Source organism: Phragmites australis, chromosome 19 (assembly GCF_958298935.1).
Source record: "Phragmites australis chromosome 19, lpPhrAust1.1, whole genome shotgun sequence".
Taxonomy (NCBI): Eukaryota; Viridiplantae; Streptophyta; class Magnoliopsida; order Poales; family Poaceae; genus Phragmites; species Phragmites australis.
This window is the reverse complement of record NC_084939.1, coordinates 25,893,790-25,913,241: the sequence shown is the minus strand read 5'-3', so window position 1 is coordinate 25,913,241 and position 19,452 is coordinate 25,893,790. Positions and strand designations below refer to the sequence as shown.

The following is a 19,452-nucleotide window of genomic DNA, read 5'->3' as shown; positions in this document are numbered from 1 at the left end:
TAGGGGAAAACATGCTGCGTCTAGCATTGTAGCAATAGATGGAATTGGACTTAGCAGAGAAACCATGCCCTGCTGCATTGGCCAAAACATGCAGGCTCAAATCCATTGGACTCGGTTCTCTCGCTACAACTCACTATATAATATAGCTCAGGTATACATCTCATCAGGATCAGAAACCTTCAAGGACTAGTAATTTTATACAGATTAGCAACCATGATAAAAAAAAAATTAAAAAAGCTTGCAGATTCACAGTGATCCGCAGCAAAAAAAAAAAAGGAAAAGAGACATCAAAATAACTGAAGACGAAATAAAAGAAAATTCAGTTTAGCTATCCTTGCTCCCTTGTCTCTGAATTTCAACCGGTTTCCGCCGAGGCAATCTCAAGCTCGGCCCACCACAGGGGGTTGTCCCGCGGGGTCGCCTGCTCCGGCGACAACGCGGTGACACCTCTCATCATCCTCGCAACCTCGCCCGTGGCTGGTCTCTTCTCTCTCTCCGGGTTTATGCACAGTCTCACAACATCACACAACGCCGCCACATCCTTGTCAGGCACAGACGACTTCAGAGTTGGGTCAGCCATCCCACTGAGCGGCCTCCTGCCGTCCAGGTAGCTCGACGCCCACAAGACGAGCAGGCCGTGGTCTTCAGAGAACGGTAGCCGACCGGAGATCACCTCAAGCAGCAGGATGCCGAACTTGTACACGATCATGCTTTCTTGGTCATTAATAGGATTTTGCAAAGCGGCGTCTTTGTCGTCCTTCCAGAATTCCATGTCGGAGATCTTGGCCGCGTAGTCATCGGTCAGGTAGATGGATGAGGAGCTCAGGTTTGTTGGGGTGACAGGAGGGTCTAGCTGGCTCATCTGCTCTAAGCAGTATGCTACTCCCATGATGATGCGAAGCCGTGTAGGCCAGTCCAAATCTTCTGCTTCTCTAACTGCACAATCATTCAGAGGATATATTCCGTCAGCACAATCAATAGTTACTTCATTAACTTGTTCAGAATCAAGGTACCATAAAAAAAGGATGGATAAAGATTAGGAAACAAGAATTAAAGTAGCACAGTTATTTCTGAAAAGAATTTTAACCAAAATTAAGTCTAGAACGCCATTTGGATGGTATCAAGATGCTGAGGTAGGGCTATAGGACACTCACTATGCAAATGCTCAAAGAGGGAACCGCAAGGAGCATACTCGAGCACCATCATCCTTGTGAATGGTTCCTCGCATGTGCAGTAACCGAGTAGGTTCATGAAGTTCTTATGGTTCACTCTGGACAATACTGAGATCTGAAAGAAGAGCAGTTAGTAATACACAGTAGTAACATGCTAGCTGTCTTGACAGAACGAGTACCTTTGTATTTTTGCATATTACACGTTATTAGTACCTTGTTCCTGAATTGCTCCTCGGACCGATCTGACCAATCTTCGGCAGAGTTGACTGAAGTGGAGACAACAACTATTTCAACTCCACTTGACAGAATTCCCTTATATAACGTGCAGTCGGATGAAGTGCCAATCACATTGATGAAGTCCTCGCATGCAGTCTGAAGCTCTGCCCTTCCTAGAGAAGGCACACCTGCCCACAAGGTACAACAAACCCATCTTCAAGTTCAGTTTTATCACACCCTGTAAGTAATTTTCTATATATGCTTGTTGGATGAAATGTGCTGGGTAAAAATACAAAATTAGACAACATACGCGATCGTATTTACCGAAATAGATAACATATCGTCGTATTTATAATTTTAGCATACGTATTCGGCACCTCGTTTACCGAAAATTGACTTTCGGTACACCGTACCTCAAAAATAGCATATTTGGTACACGGTGTGCCAAAAATGAGGCTACAGTGCCATTTTCGAACAGTGTCGTGTATGAACAGTAACAGCAGTGCTTTTGAATTTCGTTTTCCCTCTTTTTCCAAACGGTAGTCTTCTGTTATTCCAAAAAATTTAAAACTTTTTTCATGTGTTCCATAATCCATGTGCAATCCACTTTAATTGGATTCACCGAAAAATCGTTTGTATATTTAAAACTAAAATTCTCCAAAAAAAAGACTACTTTTATAACTTGTAACAATTGTTAGCGTCTCAAATAAATTCCAAAAATCTAGGAAAATTCACTAATATTCTTCTTATATGATGGACTAATTTCTAAAATTATTTCCAACCCTAGTTTATATGATGAAAAAGTGAGTTCATTTGTAATGCTTCATTTATATGTATTTTTATCATTTCATGTGATATTCTCTTTTTAGTTCAATTTGAATAAAAATAAATTTAAACATGCACAAAACCTACAATCAAGGGGTAAGTTTACCAAAAAATTATCGTAACCAACTCATCATCTTTCTGACGTACTCCACGACGAACATATTATTTTTTTGTGTTTGGATAGGTTTAGAGATAGAACTCAGAGATAAACTCGGTTTTGTATCCATGCATTATTTCATGTGATCGAAATCATCTTTATGAGGTGTAATCCGTTTGTAACTCTAGTTGTGGTTCGGCTATACATCCACACAGTCTCGAGAGAGGTGACAACGCTTCCCAATATGGCATTAGAGCATCTCCTCTAAATTTCATCGATTCCATCTTCAATTCCGTGGGTTTTCACCCGCTGATTATTTTTACTCGGTCGCTCGCATCCTCTTGATGCGGGGCGACTTGGTCTAGACTACTCTAGATAGTTGAATTTTGTTCGAATTCAAATTGAATTAAAACAAGAATATGACATGAAATGATAAAAATAGATATAAATGGAGCATTACAAAGGAACTCACTTTTTCATCATATAACCTAGGGCTAGAAATAATTTTAGAAATTAGTCCATCACATAAGAAGAATATTAGTGAATTTTTCTAGATTTTTAAGAATTTATTTGAGACACTAACAATTGTTACAAGTTATAAAAGTAATCTTTTTTGAGAATTTTAGTTTTAAATATACAAAGGGTTTTTTGATGAATCCAATTAAATAGGTTGCACATGGATTATTGAACATGTAAAAAAAGTTTTAAAATTTTTGGAGTAACAGAAGACCACCGTTTTGAAGAAGAGGGAAAGCGAAATTCAAACGCACTGCTATTACTGTTCATCAGCACATGGTGTGCCGAAAATAGCACTGTAGCCCATTTTCGGCACAACGTGTGCTGAATATGGTATTCCCAGTGTACGGTGTACCGAAAGTCAATTTTCAGTAAACGAGATACCGAATACGAATACTAAAATTGTAAATACGACGATATGTTGTCTATTTCTGTAAATACGGTCGCATATATTGTCTAATTTTGTATTTTTGCCAATGTGCTGTTTTAGTTTACCAATAAGCTTCAGATGATACAGATACTGACCTGTCACGAAAGCAGTCCTGAGTGGTCCACTGAGTCCAGTAGTCCATGGCATGACAGTGTTATCCTTCTTTCGATGAAAGAAGAATAGATATATGATAGTAGCTACAACCACAAGGAGAACTGCTCCCGTGATGGCCCATGTGTAGATTTCCCGGTGAGGTAGCATGAAAGACTTCCTAGTTTCAGGTTCAAGACCAGCAGGCTTGGACGAATGATCAAAATGTGAGTTTTCTCCTGGTGCATGGATAGAAGATGCCGGACCTAGATGGTCATTTGGATGTAGGAGTCGCCGTTGGATGGCACTCTGAATTGTTCTGTGTAGTGTTACAAATGAACATAGGTGAAGGAATGTACTTGGTGAAGTTGTAGAGTACAGTTAGGAAACTACATATTGTGTAAAAAAAAAAAGACTGACTTTGTTAAGAATTTTCTGCAAGATTGTGTCCCTCCATCAGAAAGAGCCTCTGAAATCACTGTATGTTTATGCAAGTCAGGTGGCAATTCACCAGATAACTTGTAGCCTTTGAGTATGCTGCAGAGATCATCAATCATCATGTGGTTTTATATTATGTATCAAGAACTGGTGAAATACCAGGATTTCATGTTTGGTATGCAATCCTTACTCATGGGCCATGCCAGTTACAAAGGCCCTATTTTCCTAGATCTGACGTAATTGCTCTATGAGGCAGTTTGACTTAGTAGCTCCACCTCAAGTTACCCATTTCTCGAGGTATGGGTCCATAAAAACAAGAAGAATTTGTCCAGTTGTAATCTGGCTCCACAAAAGTTAGCAGTGTAGACCGTTCTCTCTTTCTCACGATTAATGATAGAATTTTAATATTTTTCTTCTTAGTTTCCCCTGTTTAAAGATTATTTTGGTGCCTTGAATCCTGCCAAGTGTATATATATACAGTTTGTTAAATTCGAAGAAGAAAAAAAATAGGAGCATCAAGAAATGCTCAAAAGTCAAAATTCTTCTTTCACAAGCATAGCTTCATCTAGAAGTATTTGACTAATCCCTAGTGTTACAAGCTAAAATAACAACGGTGGGCGATAGCAAATGTCTCCTGAACTCAAATAAGGACCTGTCCCATGAGTGGTTTAAATCATGACTAACTAAACATGCTTGGCTACAAGCTACTTATAATTTATAAACTATTTGCAATTAAGAGACAGCTTGGATTTTTTCTCCTCTTGTAGAAGGAACTATATGCATCATTAACAATAACTATTTACCATGAATTCAGAATCTACCGAGGACTGAGATTAGCAGAAGAAAAACTGAAGATCGAACAAAAACAGCACTTATGGCCCGGGCTTCCTCCTTATGGCCCGCGGGTTTCCTCGGTGCAGTATTTTTGGTGGTCATGTGGTGGGAGCTTGATGCCTGCTGCGCTCCCGCGTGGCCAGGGCCCCTTCACCATCGTCTGCTTTGTTCCCTGAGGAGCCGACGTCGTTGTCCTCCGTTTGGGTCGGCTTCGCCGATGTCTTGGCGGCCGCACTGTTCCGCCTTCCCCGTGCCCACCCCATCAGCCTGGGCTGCTCCCGGCTTCTCCCCTCCTTCACGGGGGCACCTGATGGGGCTGCGGGGTCTCTAGCTCTGGGGAAGCGTTAGGAAGGTGCGGCTTCGTGGTCTGCTTTGGGCCAGGCGTGGTCTTGCTTGGTTTCTGCCTCTTGCGTGGTCCATGGGGCGGAGGAGTCATGGACGAAAGCCTTGCCCGGTTGCGGCCGGTGCCTATGATGTTTGGCGTCCTGGGCGTCATATCCTTCCTGAAGACGTCATTGGGCGACTCCTCCCATCCCTTGCGGCTTCTCTGAGTGAAAACCCTGACTGGTCTCCGGTCGAGCGACGGCGGCGTTTTCGTCGCTCTCTTCCTTAAGGTGTCGCCTCGGATGGCCACCGCGCTCTTCGACGTCTGCCTATTTCTTCAATAGGATGACCCCTACGTCCTCGTTCCTCGGCGACTCTTCATTCTATTTGGCGTTTCTCGACAGCGTTTTGATCCAATGTGCGCTCCTCCGAAACGACGCGCTGCCGACTTACGTGGCAGAGTGGTGCGCCGTGGGAGCAGGGCTCCGCCGACCGTGTTTGTGAGGGGGTAGAGAGGTGTGGCGTGGGAGCAGGGCGGGGCCACCTAGAGAGATGCGGCGTGGGAGAAGGGCTCCGCCGACAGAGTTTGTGAGGAAGTCTGTTGTCCAGTCGGCTAGTGCGCGAGTTGAGTTAGGTTGGTCCTGTCTGTTGTTTGTTTGTGTCGTTTGGTGAGAGCGTCGTCTGTTGTGCTGAGGTCGTATTGTCGTCGTGGGGTTCCGATGCCAGTTTTTCTCTATGAACCTGTGCATTTGTTTAGAGTTTCGGGCCCGGTTTCCCCTAAAAACTGGATCAACTCTATCTTCTTCTTTTTAATATATGCTCGACTCGAGCTCTAGCTCACCGGATTCTTTCAAAAAAAAAACAACACTTACAAGTCCACCATCTTTCCATCATCTGAGCAACTCACTTCCCAATTCGACGAAGATGGATCTTCTGCTATGCTATCTCTGAATCTCAAAAGAGGTCTCCCTGAAACAGCAGCAATAGAAATGCTCAGGCAAGAATCCATTTCAAGCAACCAATTTGTGATCTCTATCTATTTTTTCATTGCCCATGAAATTCTTCTCTCACCTTGCCCATTGATGGAAGCACAAGACCCAAGTCTATCAGACACAAGCAAGGAGAAGAATAGGAAGTAGGCCGCTCTAATGCTCCATGACTCCATTTTTGTCCCAAGCCCAAGGGAAGAGCTCAGACCTCTTCTTTCTTCTGCCTGCAGGATGTTGAAAGATAGTAAATTAAAGCAACGGAAGGAAAGTTGGGGAACAGAATAAAAGAGGGGCACCATAGATTCCAATGTTGACCTGTGAAGCATGGTGACTGATGGTACTAGCTAGATGTCGGAAAGCTCACATCTTTTGCGCTGTGGAAGGGGCGCACACACCATCGCATTGCATACCACCTCAAGAAACGAATCAAGTATCATAACCTCCATTTCCCCCCCCCCCCCACCTCCCCCTGCTAAACAAAGTTTTTCATAATGAAAAGGGATGTCAAAAAAGTAAAACGAAACAGAAAAGTAAGATTTTGAAAACAGTACAACTGCAACTGTTCAAGCAACGAATCCATACTCGTGCCCCATCAATTTGAAGAATCAAAAGAAGAACAGGCACAAGGACTCACGAAAATCAAACCGGCAGCAGAGAAAAGCTAGGAGGATCCCCTGATCTGTAGCCCCTACCCTGCCATTTCTTTACTGTTGGGTAAAAAGAGCAGAGAGAGCAAGCAGCACTAGGGAGGGGACGCAAGCAGTCTTCCACCTCAGGAGCCAATGTCTTGTTGGAAACGAATTCGAGAAGCCAACGAAAACGAACAGCTAGGATCTTCGAGTACCTATAAAGCCTCCAACTTTCATCAAAAAAATGAGTCAGGAGCGTAGAATATTGAAGTGCAGTTTGGCGGACTAGACTTGAGGATGTCTGTCCGTTTGTGGCCAGGCAGGTATGCAGTTGAGATGTGAGTGGAGGACTCGATGCAGAGAATGAACCGTTCTCTGCATTGGAAGAGGATTTTAATCGTCCGATTGGGAGGCAACAGTTCAGATTTACTGTGCAAGCAGACAGTGCCTCTCTGTAGTTACTGCAGATTGCGCCGACCTAAGGACAACTCAAGATTTCCTCCAGATCATCAAACGTGACGGGTTAAAAATTTATCGGAAGCCAACGTACTTCAATAATTCAGAACACACGAGCTAAGTCTAGGATTGAAACTCCTAGTGGACAAGAGTAGTTGCAGACTAGACAGCTTCCAGTAGCTTTGAGCCTTTGATGTATTTTACTGGTGGCGAATTGCTAGACAGTTTTAAAGAAAAAAGGTTTTCGAACTAGCATAGGTTTCTGGGTTGGTAAGTCCATTTCCATGCCGACGCAAGCATGGTAGGTGAGGTTCGGATAACTTAAGCTTAAACTTAAGTGTGTAAAATATCATAATAGTTATCACCAAAGGTTCTTGCTCCAGCTATTTTTTTCCCCTATGATTGATGTCAGGGATTATCATTTAGGAAATAATGCAAATGGGGGGGATTTTTGGAATTTTCGTATCAGAGAAATTGTTTGTCTTTTGTGGACTTGTTCATCTGAAGCGTGACTATCAAGAGTCATTTTCCTTTGCAGGAACCTGTTTTGCAGTTTCGTGCCAATTCTGCACGCACCTACTGGCGTGTTTACTTGTCATGTTCAATATTCATATGGCCGGATAAATCCAAACTGCGTAGTATGATGGTGATGTGTGCAGGAAATTGTTTATTTGGTACTTGCCGTCGCTCCTTATTTACCCGTAGTTTTTTTTTTAAACTTGTTCATATGTAACCTTTCTTTCTCTTTTCTCCGTTACAACAAGACAAGTGCTTATGCACATCACCACTCACACTATGTGTCCTCTTATCATACGGCTACAAATAAAAAGCTAAAAAACTAAGGGAGGAGTCCAATAGGTGAGGGTTTGTTTCTGTCGGTGGTATGGGAACCAGGGGTCTCTGAGTCCCGAGATCAGAACAGCAAATACCACGTGGCGCCCTCTCTCGGGGGTTATCTCCCCGAGATCCGAGAAGACCAAGTCCCGAGAGAAGGTGCTCGATGCCATGTACAGTGGTCCCTGAGTACCCGAGTTCCCCGATGATCCAAGAAGATCGAGTTCTAGAAGAGGGTGCTCGGAGTCATGAATGGTGGCCCCTGAGCACCCGAAATCCCCGATGACAAGAGAAGTCAGTTCCGGGAGAGAGTGCTTGGGGTCGTGAACAGTGACCCTCGAGCACCCAAGTTCCCCGAGGACCCGAGCAGTCAAGTTCCGGAAGAGAGTGCTCGAGGCCGTGAACAGTGGTCCCCGAGCACCCGAGTTTTCCGAGGACCAAGAGAGGGTATATCCGGGAGAGAGTGCTTGGGGCTGCGAACAGTAGTCCCCGAACACTCACAGTTCCCCGAAGGCCTAAGAAGTTCTTCACTGGTGGTCCCCATCGGGGCTCCCCACCGGGGCTCAGCGGTGAGGTGTCAACTGGTGAGATGTCTGATGCTGCATTTAAGAGGGCGCGTGGCTTGTCACTTCCAACCACTCCCCCCACGCTTATTGGCAGTCCCTGTCACGGGCTGGCAGAGAGGCGTGGGGACATTTAATGCGCGGGTCCCGTCGCGCGTCATCCGGCGTGCCTCTGGATAACGTCGCAGGGCTCGAGGCGCAACGCCTGTCACCCTGCTGTGTCAAGTTCGCTCTGACCGGGGCGGACCCTCATTGCTACGCCCGCTGGAAAGCGGAATGATGATGATGAAGACCAGACGGGGGCGCGTTTTCAACTCTCCCCATCACCTTAAGCTGCAGCTCATGATAGTTGCTTTCCATTTATGGCGTCTTGGAACTTGCATCAATCCTTTCTGGTCACGCCACCCGCCCCGCTGGGTATAAAAGAGGGGTGGGCTCCCCGGAGAAGAGGACGAAGAACACTAAGACAGAGCCTGAAGAACACATCGGACGGAGATCGGTCAGGGCACATCCGATGAGAGCGAACGACAACGATGGAAGAAGCACGAAGTTCTAGACTTAGACAAATATTCTTGTAACACAGCAGATCCTCAGAGAGACATTCTCAGAGCATTTATAGCATACACATAGGAGTGGGGTGTTACGCTCAGTGCGGTCCGAAACTGTCTAAAAATCCCCTAAGCATTTACTTCCTCCTGCATCCGATCATCCACTTCACCTGCATCTCATTTACTCCCATTTATTTCACGTACGAGGCGGATTCAGAATCATCCCCCCACCAAATCTCAAAAGAGGTCCCTCCGGATCCCTACTTGAGGAGTTCACCTTCCGACGGTCCCGCACCCCTGTCCTCCTACAAGGCCACGCAGTTGAGGAAGCGCCGTTAAAAAACACTATGTGTGTGTAAGAAGCTTTTTTTTTTGTGTTCACATTTGTATTGAGTTTTATTTCTAATGAACATATATATGCTGGCTAAGTTTTGAACTCAGGACTGTTTAACCGTATCGTATTAAGGTCAGTTTGTTTTTTGTTTTTGGTTTTGGTTCTAGTTCTACTACTGTCAGAAGCTAAAAGCAAAAATAAATAGGGTTCTGGAGAAGCTTGCTGAGAGACATTTTTTTAAAAGCTATGTACTGAGAAGAAAAGAATTTATTATAGAAAATAACAATCTATTTTTAAAAATAACTTTTTAGATAAATAAAAAATATAGCTTTTCAGAATTTTTTTTTAAAAAAAAACCCAAACAAGCAAGCCTTGAGTTACATCAATAACCCGTAAATAAATTTTTATAACTACCTTAGGGAGAGACTAGAACCATTGGATCGGGATCCGACAGTTGATTCACATAAATTGTCTTGGGTTATTTCCCACTTGCAGTATATATATAGATATTGTGTTGTATCCAATAGGTACATACATACATTACTTGGAATAATCGATCCTAGTTGTGAGGAAGCTTAATTCGCGCTCTCTCTGAGTATATCCTTCCTTGTACGGAGAAAATAAAACTTGTCCTTTTTTTGGAAAATTGAGTTTTATTAACTCACTGGTACAATCTACAAGAATTTACTCTCACCAAGATGCATACAATCACATAAAATTCGTGATGGACGGTTGGCTCTTCATATCATACAAGGACGTCTGGACTAGACATCATAACTAGTACTCAGTATGTTACAACATGCAAAATTAAATTCGTCATGTTGGGGGTTCCCAACCCACATGCTGTAGACTCGTACAGTATATCCTATACAATCAACGCGTCAAAGTTGTCACGTAGTTTTAAATATTTTTACATGTACACATCATCAGTCGGGTGTTTGGTCTAGTGGTATGATTCTCGCTTCGGGTGCGAGAGGTCGCGAGTTCGATTCTCGCAACACCCCCTATGCTTTTTGCCATTTTACATTCAGGTCCTTCTTTCTGCACTTGTATATATATACACGACAAGCTAGCTAATCTCTCTCAATTTTTGCCCCTCCTGTCATGACAGAGCACCTCCTCGCAGCACGCCAGTATTAGTTGTAGCATTACAAACAAAAAGAAAGATGCATGTGCATCTGAATTGATGGATGACAAACTTAGGCATCATGTGCATTCATATACTACCGAGTACCGACCCCTACCTCACGAACCACACAGCAGAGCGTTATCAATATCTGGACCGATTTCCTGGGAATGAGCCCTTTTAAGTTCAAGCCCTACGATAAAAAATTTTGGTTACAACCTGTTTCGCCAAGAAGAAATGCACAGCATGCGACGAACAGAGATGAGACTGCCGCAAACAAAGCCCTTACGATTCACATCACAGGGATCGCAACCAGAATATATATGATCCCACTTCGCACCAGTACATGCATTCAAGTACTAATTAAGATGACGATATTAGGTGATGACAGTACCATGCATCAACTATCAAGATCGTATGCTTAAAAAATCTTCATAATTCGGACACCAAATCTCCGTGAGGATTCTCCACGACCTCTACCCAGATGGAGATGGTAGCACGAGAAATCACTAGTATGTGACTTGAACCCCACCTAGTTCATAGTCGCTGCTGCAACTTATACACTGTCCTTACAAGATCAAACACGAGCCCCTCCTCACCGGAAGTAAATTGATACCAGTGGGATGTCAACGTCATTGTCATCGTCGTCCTCACAGGCCACCACAACATCTAGATGGCGCCGATATGAGGGCACCTCCACCTTGGCCACCTCCCTGGCCACATCCACCACCTTCTTGTCCAGCCGTTCCTTGTGCCTGGGGAACATGGAGTTGTACAGAAGCGAGGCGCCGCAAGATATGCTGTATGCGTTCAAGCCCTTCTCCTTGAGCCATTCCAGGAGCTCCCTTAGCGTGATGTTGCCAGTTATGGTCCAGCGGTCCCAGACCGTCCAGGACATGTCTTGGTGCTTGATGGTCTGGGGAGGGACAGGCTCCGCCATAGAGAAGAGAGGGATTGCAAGGTTTGCAAATGTGTTCCGGTAGTCTTCAACCTTGTGCCCACCAGCAAGGACTTTGTAAAGCTCTAGGCAGACGAGGCCGGTGGCCATTGCGGTTGAGGTGGCGATGGCTGGGATGATCCTGCCCGCTATAAACTTTGCCTTCAGCTTGTCAACTTCAGGGATGCTGTAGTTCCTCGCCCGCATGTTAGCAAAGCCAGCAATCAAGTCCATATGGAAATTGGTATCATCATCCTGCATATAAAAAGTATAGCTCAGCCATTCTGAATCTCAAGATGAAGCTTCATTTAAGAGACATATGGATACCCAAGAAAACAGCTAAAAGAAATTACGCATTTAAAAGAGCTACAGTACATGAGTGTAAGAAAACTCTTCAGAATAAAGCGTTGAAGTTTTAGAAGTGATTAATTGGACATACTGACCTTCTCAAACTGTATTGGGTTCATGTGGAATCCTGGTGGCAATGTTTTAGAAATTGCTTCCAACTTTGCAATAAGCTCTTCAATGATGGCATCATCATCAACAGATGCAGAGGATAGGCTAGTAGCCTTCTCATCTGTCTCTATCTTAACCCCTTGTTTTGGTTGGAAATCAGGTACAATGATCTTGTCGACAGCTTCAGCCAGTTCCTTTGGGTTTTTTGCCCAATCGGGTATGGGTATTCCAAATGTCTCCGCCCTTAATTTTGAGGCAGCCAACAAAAAGCTAAGCTGACTTGGGTCAGCCGACGAGAACTCCAGAGGTCGTGGGAACCGCTTAGGAGCAGACCAGAAAGGAGCGCCAGAGCTGGTCATTGCGTCTTCAGGGAAAGTGAACGTCAGCTGCTTTACACGGTTGGAGAAATAATCCTCAAACCTAATATAAACCATCAACAGAAAACAGTAGAGCAAGCAACATTAGATTTATACTTCATCGGGAGTGCATGCTGTGAAATAGATAGCATGATCAAAAGGCAAAGGCTTTGGTTGCAGTATTTCAACATTTCAGAACTTTGACACACATTGTAATACACATGAAACAAATGTGAAACTAAGCAGGTGTTCACAGCACCGAGATGGACTATACCAATTAAGCAACAATTGTGAAGAGAGAGAGAGAGAGAAGGGGTGCACAACTTACTTAAGCCGGGCCCAGGTAATACAATCTTGGAATGTCTCACACTTCTCTCTGTCAAGGCATTCAATAACTCGCTCAAGCTGATCCCTAGCCTGTGCATCCCCAGCGGTTCTTGCCGCAGTTGCATATCCACTAGGATTAGACAGAAAAGCATTTACTTCAGTGGGAGACTTCTCAAGAAGACCCTCAAACTCGGACCTTGCCCACGTTAGGCAGTGATCAATATTATGAGGAAATGAATGTACAGTGCACATTGGTGCCTGCTTTTCAGGTGGATCTCTGGATGCCCCATAGTTTTCTGTTAGGTGAGGTATGACCATCTGTGTGTTGCATTTAGCACCCAGAGTCCCCGATTCAAGAAGTGGCTTCTGGAAATATACACATCTGGAGTCAATGTACATTCTTGCGGTCACATTGTCCAAGGCATTCACAACAGCATCCAAGCTCTCCCAAAAGGCATCATTAAACACATTTTCAGTCTCAGGACTTGCTCTGTTTTGAAGGGCCTCGACATGAAGCTTAGGATTAATTGTCATAGCAGCAGTAGCAGCAACTGTGGACTTGGGCTGCCCAATGTTCCAGTCACGGAAGAGAAACTGGCGACTGAGATTGCTCTTTTCTATGACATCATCATCTGTCACAGTCAGCTTACCATTATGACTGCAAGAAATGCCCATTAGTGCAAGGTTCTTCAAGAACTCACATCCAAGAGCCCCAGAACCAACCATGAAGATTTTTGCATGCTCCAGTTCATTTTGAAGCTTAGCCCCAAATACACTAATTTGTGCATCATATCTACTGTTCTCTGGCTTCAAATCACTAGGCTCCAAGGGTTCAACTGGGAGAGATGCAACAGAATCAAAGTAGAAGAACTGCAGAATCAAGACGGAACAGCAATATTAAAAAATTTCTGCAAACAAATAGAATATTAAATTCAAGAAAGGAGCAACAGGTTCTAACCTGGTAAAGTGGATGGAATTTCCCTGAGCATGCTTTAACAACCTCCTGACCTACAATACCTCCAAACATTGCAGCCATAGGATTCAAAACAGCCCTGGAACCATTTGCAAAATGGTGCAGGAGCTTTTTGTCAATTTCTTCGAGCTTGCTATCACCAAGAGTTTCATTAATATTAATAGCAAAATCAATCAGCTTTTGTGCATCGTCAGACGACCCAGCAATAGGGAATCGCATCAGCTCATTCCTAAACTTGTCCAAAGCTTGGAAGGCCAGGTGCAAAAGAGGTGGGCGATCGAACTTGGAGAAATCGCTCATGAGAAATTCTCCTGGTTCCTTAATTGCCTCCTTCAAGGGTTTGAATTTAAGGACCTTAGGTGGCTTCACCTGTGTGACAATACCACCTCTAATATAAGTGCCGTATGAGGTGGTGTCTTCCTCTAGAGTAAAGGAATAAGGCCTAGCATTCTTAATCTTTCTTGGCTTTCCATCATTTAGCTCAGGCATTCCCTGGACTTCAGAGAAAACAACAAGATCACCATCCTGGAACTCTAGACGCTCATCATCCACACTAGAAACAAGTGCTGGGTTGTCATTGCTGATCGATGCCACGATTCCTGTATGTGGTTCCTCTCCATCGATATCCAAAACAGTAAACTCAGGACCAAAGTCACAAAAGACACTGCCAAAAAGACCACGAACTTCAGACTTAATGAAAGCAATCGGCGGCTGATGGCTGTGGCAGTAACTGTCAAACTCAACTGCTTTATCTAAGCTGATGTCAGTAAAGACCACAACCTATAAGTTGATCAGAAAATTAGTATTGCGAGAATTTGTTAACAGATTTCATAATGCAAAATACAAAAATCATCTAATCCTACTGACAAGTACAAAAGGCACTTCCATAGGTCCAAACAGGAGTATGGCTTCAAAATTCCAATTATCCTGACAAGAGTGAACATCTTTGCAGAACATGCTGGCATGATGGAACATGTCGCAAATTTAAAGTAAAATGATAATGAGTCTAGAGATTCTGAGAGAGCATTTTGCAATTTTTCAACTATTTTTTTCTTCTCAGCAGCACAATACAATAGAACCGTATGACTTTGATGAGGGTAGTACTATCCAACATTCCCTTGGTCTCTATTCTATCCAACATTCACAGTTAAATAATAAAAAAACAGTGCTATTTTCTGACGAAAATCAGGCAAGGAACAACTGACAAGGTAATAATTAGAGGCCTATGAATGCAATTTGGTTTTAAGCTATTTCGAATAATCATGCAGATGAAGCATACTTAGAAACTAGCAGCAACAGCAATTGATATGCACGGCTCCTAGTAAATTTAACACATTTTGACAGAGCATGCATTTATCAATACATTAATTATGTAGGTCCTGACCAAAGATTTATAGTCATTGTGCTCAATAACGCATTCAAAGAAGCAATTTACAAATGCTAAAATTGCATTGACTCCCTTCTTTTTAACATTTTAGTCTTCTCTCAACCAAATAACAGGATGGACCCCCTGTTGCTACAACTCACATGGACAAAAATACAAGCAATGTACCAATTTCATATGGAATATTCGCCGAAGAAGAATAAAGAACAGCAAATCAAAGCGACCAATTTCATGTTCATGTACCTGAAAGTTAGAAAGCTGCTCCTTGGTCAAATCACCAGTTATGGTAGAGATAATAACAGCATTGTTAAGCTCTTGTAGTTTTGTAACACAAGCTTGAGCACGGTTTTGTCCAACATCCTTCTCTGAGAGGAAGAAGTTGCTTGATAAGTCCCATAGCTCCACTTTGTCATCATCATGCAAGGTTACGGACTTGACACCCGCGAGGACAAGGTTCTTTGCTGCAGGAACACATGGGCATAAAGTAAACAGAGTGCCTCGGAGAAAGACAGATAAAGAAAAAGCCTTATAAAATTGAATAATCTGGATTCCTTGAAACCACTTCAAAATTCACAAGTTAAACATGGTATACTGAATGCCAAGCATCGATACAGTAAAAGAACTGACAGACTAGAGCACACATAATTTTGCTTCAGAAGCTCCCAGATTGTGACAGTGACTAACAGCATTACACCAAAAATCCAATAAAAATAGCAACAAGGTTAGCTACCGTTTGGTGATAAATCAAGCCCAATCATTTGATCACACGACACAACAGATCTAATTGACCAGCAATCCAGTGCAGCTTCTAGATGGCAATTGGAAATGTGGAGCAAAACTAAGGGTGAGCTTAATGCACGTGTGTCATAATTCATGTGCAATGCAGAAATCTTTCCCAAGATAAGGTGTGTAGAGACCAACGTTACTGCTGCACTAACACAGATTTCCCTTCACAAGAATTAAGATTGCAACTGATTTCAGAAAAATAACCCCGCTACATCATTTTCATATATAATGAAAAGCAGTAGCAAAAGAAAAACTAGGCGAAAAGAAGTTACAACTTGATGGTTTGAATACAGTCATAAGCGCGCATGTCGAAGAATTGAAGAATTTTAAGACAACTGCCCCTTTTTCATAAAGCTTACAATTCTATAAGTTCAAATGTTATTGAAGCGTTTAAACAAACATGGAAAAAAACCAATGAGAGGAGCACTTGAGGTATGTCCTGTCTGGCGGAGATGAACTAGGGGAATTGAGAATTGAGGAAGTAACTCGACATATGAAATCCTAGATATCATCAATATATCAGTGGGCGGCGACAACTTTTTTTTTTTTTTTTTTTTTTGGAAGGGGGAAAGGATCAACTTTTGGATGGATACTAACACAACAAATAGTGCAACTTGGCTAGATCAGATCAGGCAAGGACCAAAAAGAGCACAATTAATGTAACCAGCAGGCCCCTATCTTACAGATTGGCGCTTGAACCACGCTTACCGATCTCAGCGCCGAGTCCCTGGAGACCAGAGACGAGGACGTTGGAGCCGAAGAGTCGCTTCATGGTCTCGCGTCCGTAGACGGCGAGCTGGCGGCTGTGGAGGTCCTCATCGATCTCGGGCGCCCTCCCTAACATGGCGTCGCCCCTGGTGACCTCCTCCTCCTCCTCCTCCTGGTGGGCGGCGGCGCGGGGGGCCTTGTTGTGCAAGTCCTGGACCTCGCCGTCGACGAACCCCCGCTTTCGGGGAAGCATATAGTGTAGGAGGCCGCCGAGGAGCAGGAGTGCGGCGGCCGCCGCGAGGACGTAGGAGGCGAGGGACGGCAAGGGGAGGCGCGTCAGATCCAACTCGTGCAGAGGCTGGGAAAGCGGCGGAACTGCACGGATCGGGTGGTGGTTGGGCGGAAGAACTCACCTTGGACTCCAAGCCAATCGAGCGAGGAGACTCCACTCCGCTCTGCTCTGCTCTCCTCTCCTCTAGGGTTCTTTTTGCCGGAATCGGTCGGAAAAATGCTTGTATTTGTATTTGAAACCATTTTTTTCTGAAAGCGGATACGAATATAGACCGTTCGGATATAAATATGATTACGGATAATATTGGAAACCAATATAAAATAAATATGAATAAAAAATGAATATTGCCGGCATAGATTACCGAAACATGAAAGGACACTCAAATCATACATAAGACTGTAACAAAAGTAAAAAAAACATATTCATACCAATAAGTTACTATGCAATACAATTTAATTTATCATAATTTCACAAGCTCACATGTTATATACAATTTTAAAATATATATATATATGTATATATAAATAAAAAGATTGTGATGTTGTATGGATTCTTATCTTAAAATGGACCGTGCAAACCAGCTAGTAAGACGATACGATTCATGGGCTTCTTTTGTCTTTTTTTTCTTATCTTGCGTTGCCTATATCATATGTATCTGATATGGGTCATTCGGATAATATCTAAACTTATTCACTCTAGCTAGTTTATTTTAAAAAAAATATTCGACGTCAATTCTGAGCAAAAAATATCTGATTCTGATTTAAAATAACTAGCCATTTCCGATTTCGACTTGGATGGACCGGAAATTATCCGACCCATTTTCACGTTTATGTGCTTAAATCATTAGCAACCAAAATCTGAATATAGTTCGGCAGACCGACCAACACAAGTTTAGTTTTCATAAGACACTATTTAGCGTGGTTAGAGCATGCATCATACTATTACAATTCTCTAGAATTATACTTAACACAAGCGCTAATAAAAACACATATGTAACAAACTCCTGACTTTAGCTACGAGGCACACCCAAAAGCACACACTACCGACTAATCCTTTGAAATGATTGAATGGTCTAAGAAGGGGTTGAATTAGACTCTAATTAGAAATATTTCTATCAAATTTTAGAACAAATAGTAATCTTATCCTTAGATGAAAGATAATACAACTACACGAACAAACTAGAAGAAGATAAATAAACAAGCAAACTATAACATAAAGTAAATTGCGGAATTAAAAGATTGCAAAAATATAAATGCTCAAAGTAAATGCGGAAAAGTAAAGAGATGGATAAGAAGACACCAAATTTTTTCCTGATATATCGAGGAGTTGGTACCCCCTAGTTCTCGTTGGAGCATCCATTAAGGATATCGCTTCCTTTTGAGCCACCAAGACTCAAGTGCTTTCTCATAATTGTCAATTCTCCATTTTTGGATTGACGGACATCAAACCAACCATAAAGCTTCTGGAGCTCCCACAAGATCTTCAAGAGTTCAACAAGACACTTCCAATCATCAAGACTGACTAGGTATTACCAAACACCAAGAGTAACAAGCTAATAGCTTTACTTGATCAAGATCAAATCTAAACTACAGTTAGATGCACACTTGCTACTTTCTATACACTAATAACACTCTTAATAATCAATTAAGAACTTTACAAATCACTCTAGTGCACTCTCTTGTTTCTTGATAACACAAACAGTCTATAGGCTCTTATGAGTTTGCAAGATCATTAAGTGATGCGAAATGAACATGTATTTATAGACTAGAAGTCTAAATCTAGCCGTTATCTAACCACCCATATTTTCTATGAACATCGGATGATTCGGTGTACACCTTCTCTTACACACTGGATCATTCGATGTGTACCTTTTACCAATGACTGGCCACTGCCAGCTATCACTAGCCATTACTACTAAAATACTTCGATAAAATTTTCCATCCACACACCAGACCATCCGATGTGCACTAGTCATCACTGCACCGAGTCAACAAACAAAAACTCTAGAAAATACTCTGGTGAGGCTATCTCAGTGGTCACCGAACAATCCGATGAATTCATTCATCTTCTTCTGAAAACTACACTTATCCTGTAAAACACTTTAGTGTACATACCACTCTAACACTGGACCATCATGTGAGTGTAATTTTCTCTAAACTGGTCCAATTCCAACGATCTTGAGCTCTAACTTATTGACATCTCAATCATGAACTTTTTTGAGGTACCTAGTGTTAAAATTTTATAATTGTATATCCAATCAAGTCTAGACTCAACTAGATCAAACGATTACTCTTAGCCACTCTTTATAATAAAATCAAAAAAATAAGAAAAAGATTTATACTACTCTAAATATTTTTCATCTTTATGTAACACTTAGAATGAGAACATCTTTAATTTTAATACTTATATCCTTTGATCATTGGAAACATTTATCGTAAAGAAAGTAGATACTTTATCCTAGTGCATAAGCATGGGCGTACTCCTAACTACCGAGGGAAAAAGCCAGCGCTTGAACTTACTATAAAGAGGGATGGTCAGATGTGGCCAGTGGCGAATCTAGGATTTTAGGTAAGGGTGGTCCAGGCACCTGGCCAGATGACACTGCAGCCCAGCCCCTTGGTCGGTAGCGTGTGCTGCAGTCGAGCCCAGGCCAGGATGCAAGCTGAGCTGCTGAGGGACGGCCAAACGAACGGGAGTCGAGCGTGTCGATGTATGACACCCGTGCCACCCATTCGCAGAGAAAGGGAAAACATAGATCAATGGCATGCATATTGTAAAGAAACATCTCAAGGTCAAGCATATACAAATCAGA

At 42.8% G+C, this 19,452-nt stretch overlaps 2 protein-coding genes and 1 non-coding gene across 5 annotated transcripts; 1 reads left to right on the top strand and 2 right to left on the bottom strand.

The window, feature by feature from the left end:
- Positions 1 to 217: 217 nt before the first annotated feature.
- LOC133900136 (protein MALE DISCOVERER 2-like) lies at positions 218 to 6,973 on the bottom strand. 3 transcript variants are annotated; one of them, XM_062341270.1, is made up of 9 exons: positions 6,566 to 6,969; positions 6,296 to 6,403; positions 6,014 to 6,155; positions 5,815 to 5,911; positions 3,767 to 3,883; positions 3,352 to 3,665; positions 1,386 to 1,576; positions 1,155 to 1,287; positions 218 to 936 (listed from the first exon to the last, which is right to left on the bottom strand). In XM_062341270.1, exons 2-9 carry the CDS (start codon positions 6,332 to 6,334, stop codon positions 356 to 358), a joined length of 1,614 nt encoding a protein of 537 aa, XP_062197254.1. In that variant the 5' UTR covers positions 6,335 to 6,403; positions 6,566 to 6,969; the 3' UTR covers positions 218 to 355. The 3 variants fall into 3 exon arrangements, with proteins under 3 accessions (XP_062197254.1, XP_062197255.1, XP_062197256.1); XM_062341271.1 differs by having other exon boundaries at positions 6,247 to 6,403; positions 6,566 to 6,963; XM_062341272.1 differs by lacking the exon at positions 3,767 to 3,883 and having other exon boundaries at positions 6,566 to 6,973.
- A 3,254-nt stretch (positions 6,974 to 10,227) lies between these two features.
- TRNAP-CGG (transfer RNA proline (anticodon CGG)) lies at positions 10,228 to 10,299 on the top strand. Its single transcript has one exon. It is a non-coding gene; the product is annotated as a tRNA-Pro (tRNA).
- A 392-nt stretch (positions 10,300 to 10,691) lies between these two features.
- LOC133900083 (ubiquitin-activating enzyme E1 2-like) lies at positions 10,692 to 16,834 on the bottom strand. The gene is made up of 6 exons (XM_062341189.1): positions 16,349 to 16,834; positions 15,098 to 15,315; positions 13,456 to 14,250; positions 12,499 to 13,367; positions 11,802 to 12,234; positions 10,692 to 11,613 (listed from the first exon to the last, which is right to left on the bottom strand). Exons 1-6 carry the CDS (start codon positions 16,599 to 16,601, stop codon positions 11,017 to 11,019), a joined length of 3,165 nt encoding a protein of 1,054 aa, XP_062197173.1. The 5' UTR covers positions 16,602 to 16,834; the 3' UTR covers positions 10,692 to 11,016.
- Between the last annotated feature and the right edge of the window lie 2,618 nt (positions 16,835 to 19,452).

Excerpts from the sequence above, each read along its gene's own strand:
- LOC133900136 (XM_062341270.1), bottom strand. The coding sequence starts at position 6,334 with ATGCGATGGTGTGTGCGCCCCTTCCACAGCGCAAAAGAT. Across the intron at positions 6,156-6,295 it reads CCTTCCACAGCGCAAAAGAT|GCAGAAGAAAGAAGAGGTCT; the intron begins GTGAGCTTTCCG and ends AACATCCTGCAG. Across the intron at positions 1,577-3,351 it reads CAGGACTGCTTTCGTGACAG|GTGTGCCTTCTCTAGGAAGG; the intron begins GTCAGTATCTGT and ends CCTTGTGGGCAG.
- LOC133900083 (XM_062341189.1), bottom strand. The coding sequence starts at position 16,601 with ATGCTTCCCCGAAAGCGGGGGTTCGTCGACGGCGAGGTCCAGGACTTG. Across the intron at positions 15,316-16,348 it reads GGGACTCGGCGCTGAGATCG|CAAAGAACCTTGTCCTCGCG; the intron begins GTAAGCGTGGTT and ends GTGTTCCTGCAG. Across the intron at positions 12,235-12,498 it reads ATTACCTGGGCCCGGCTTAA|GTTTGAGGATTATTTCTCCA; the intron begins GTAAGTTGTGCA and ends GGTTTATATTAG.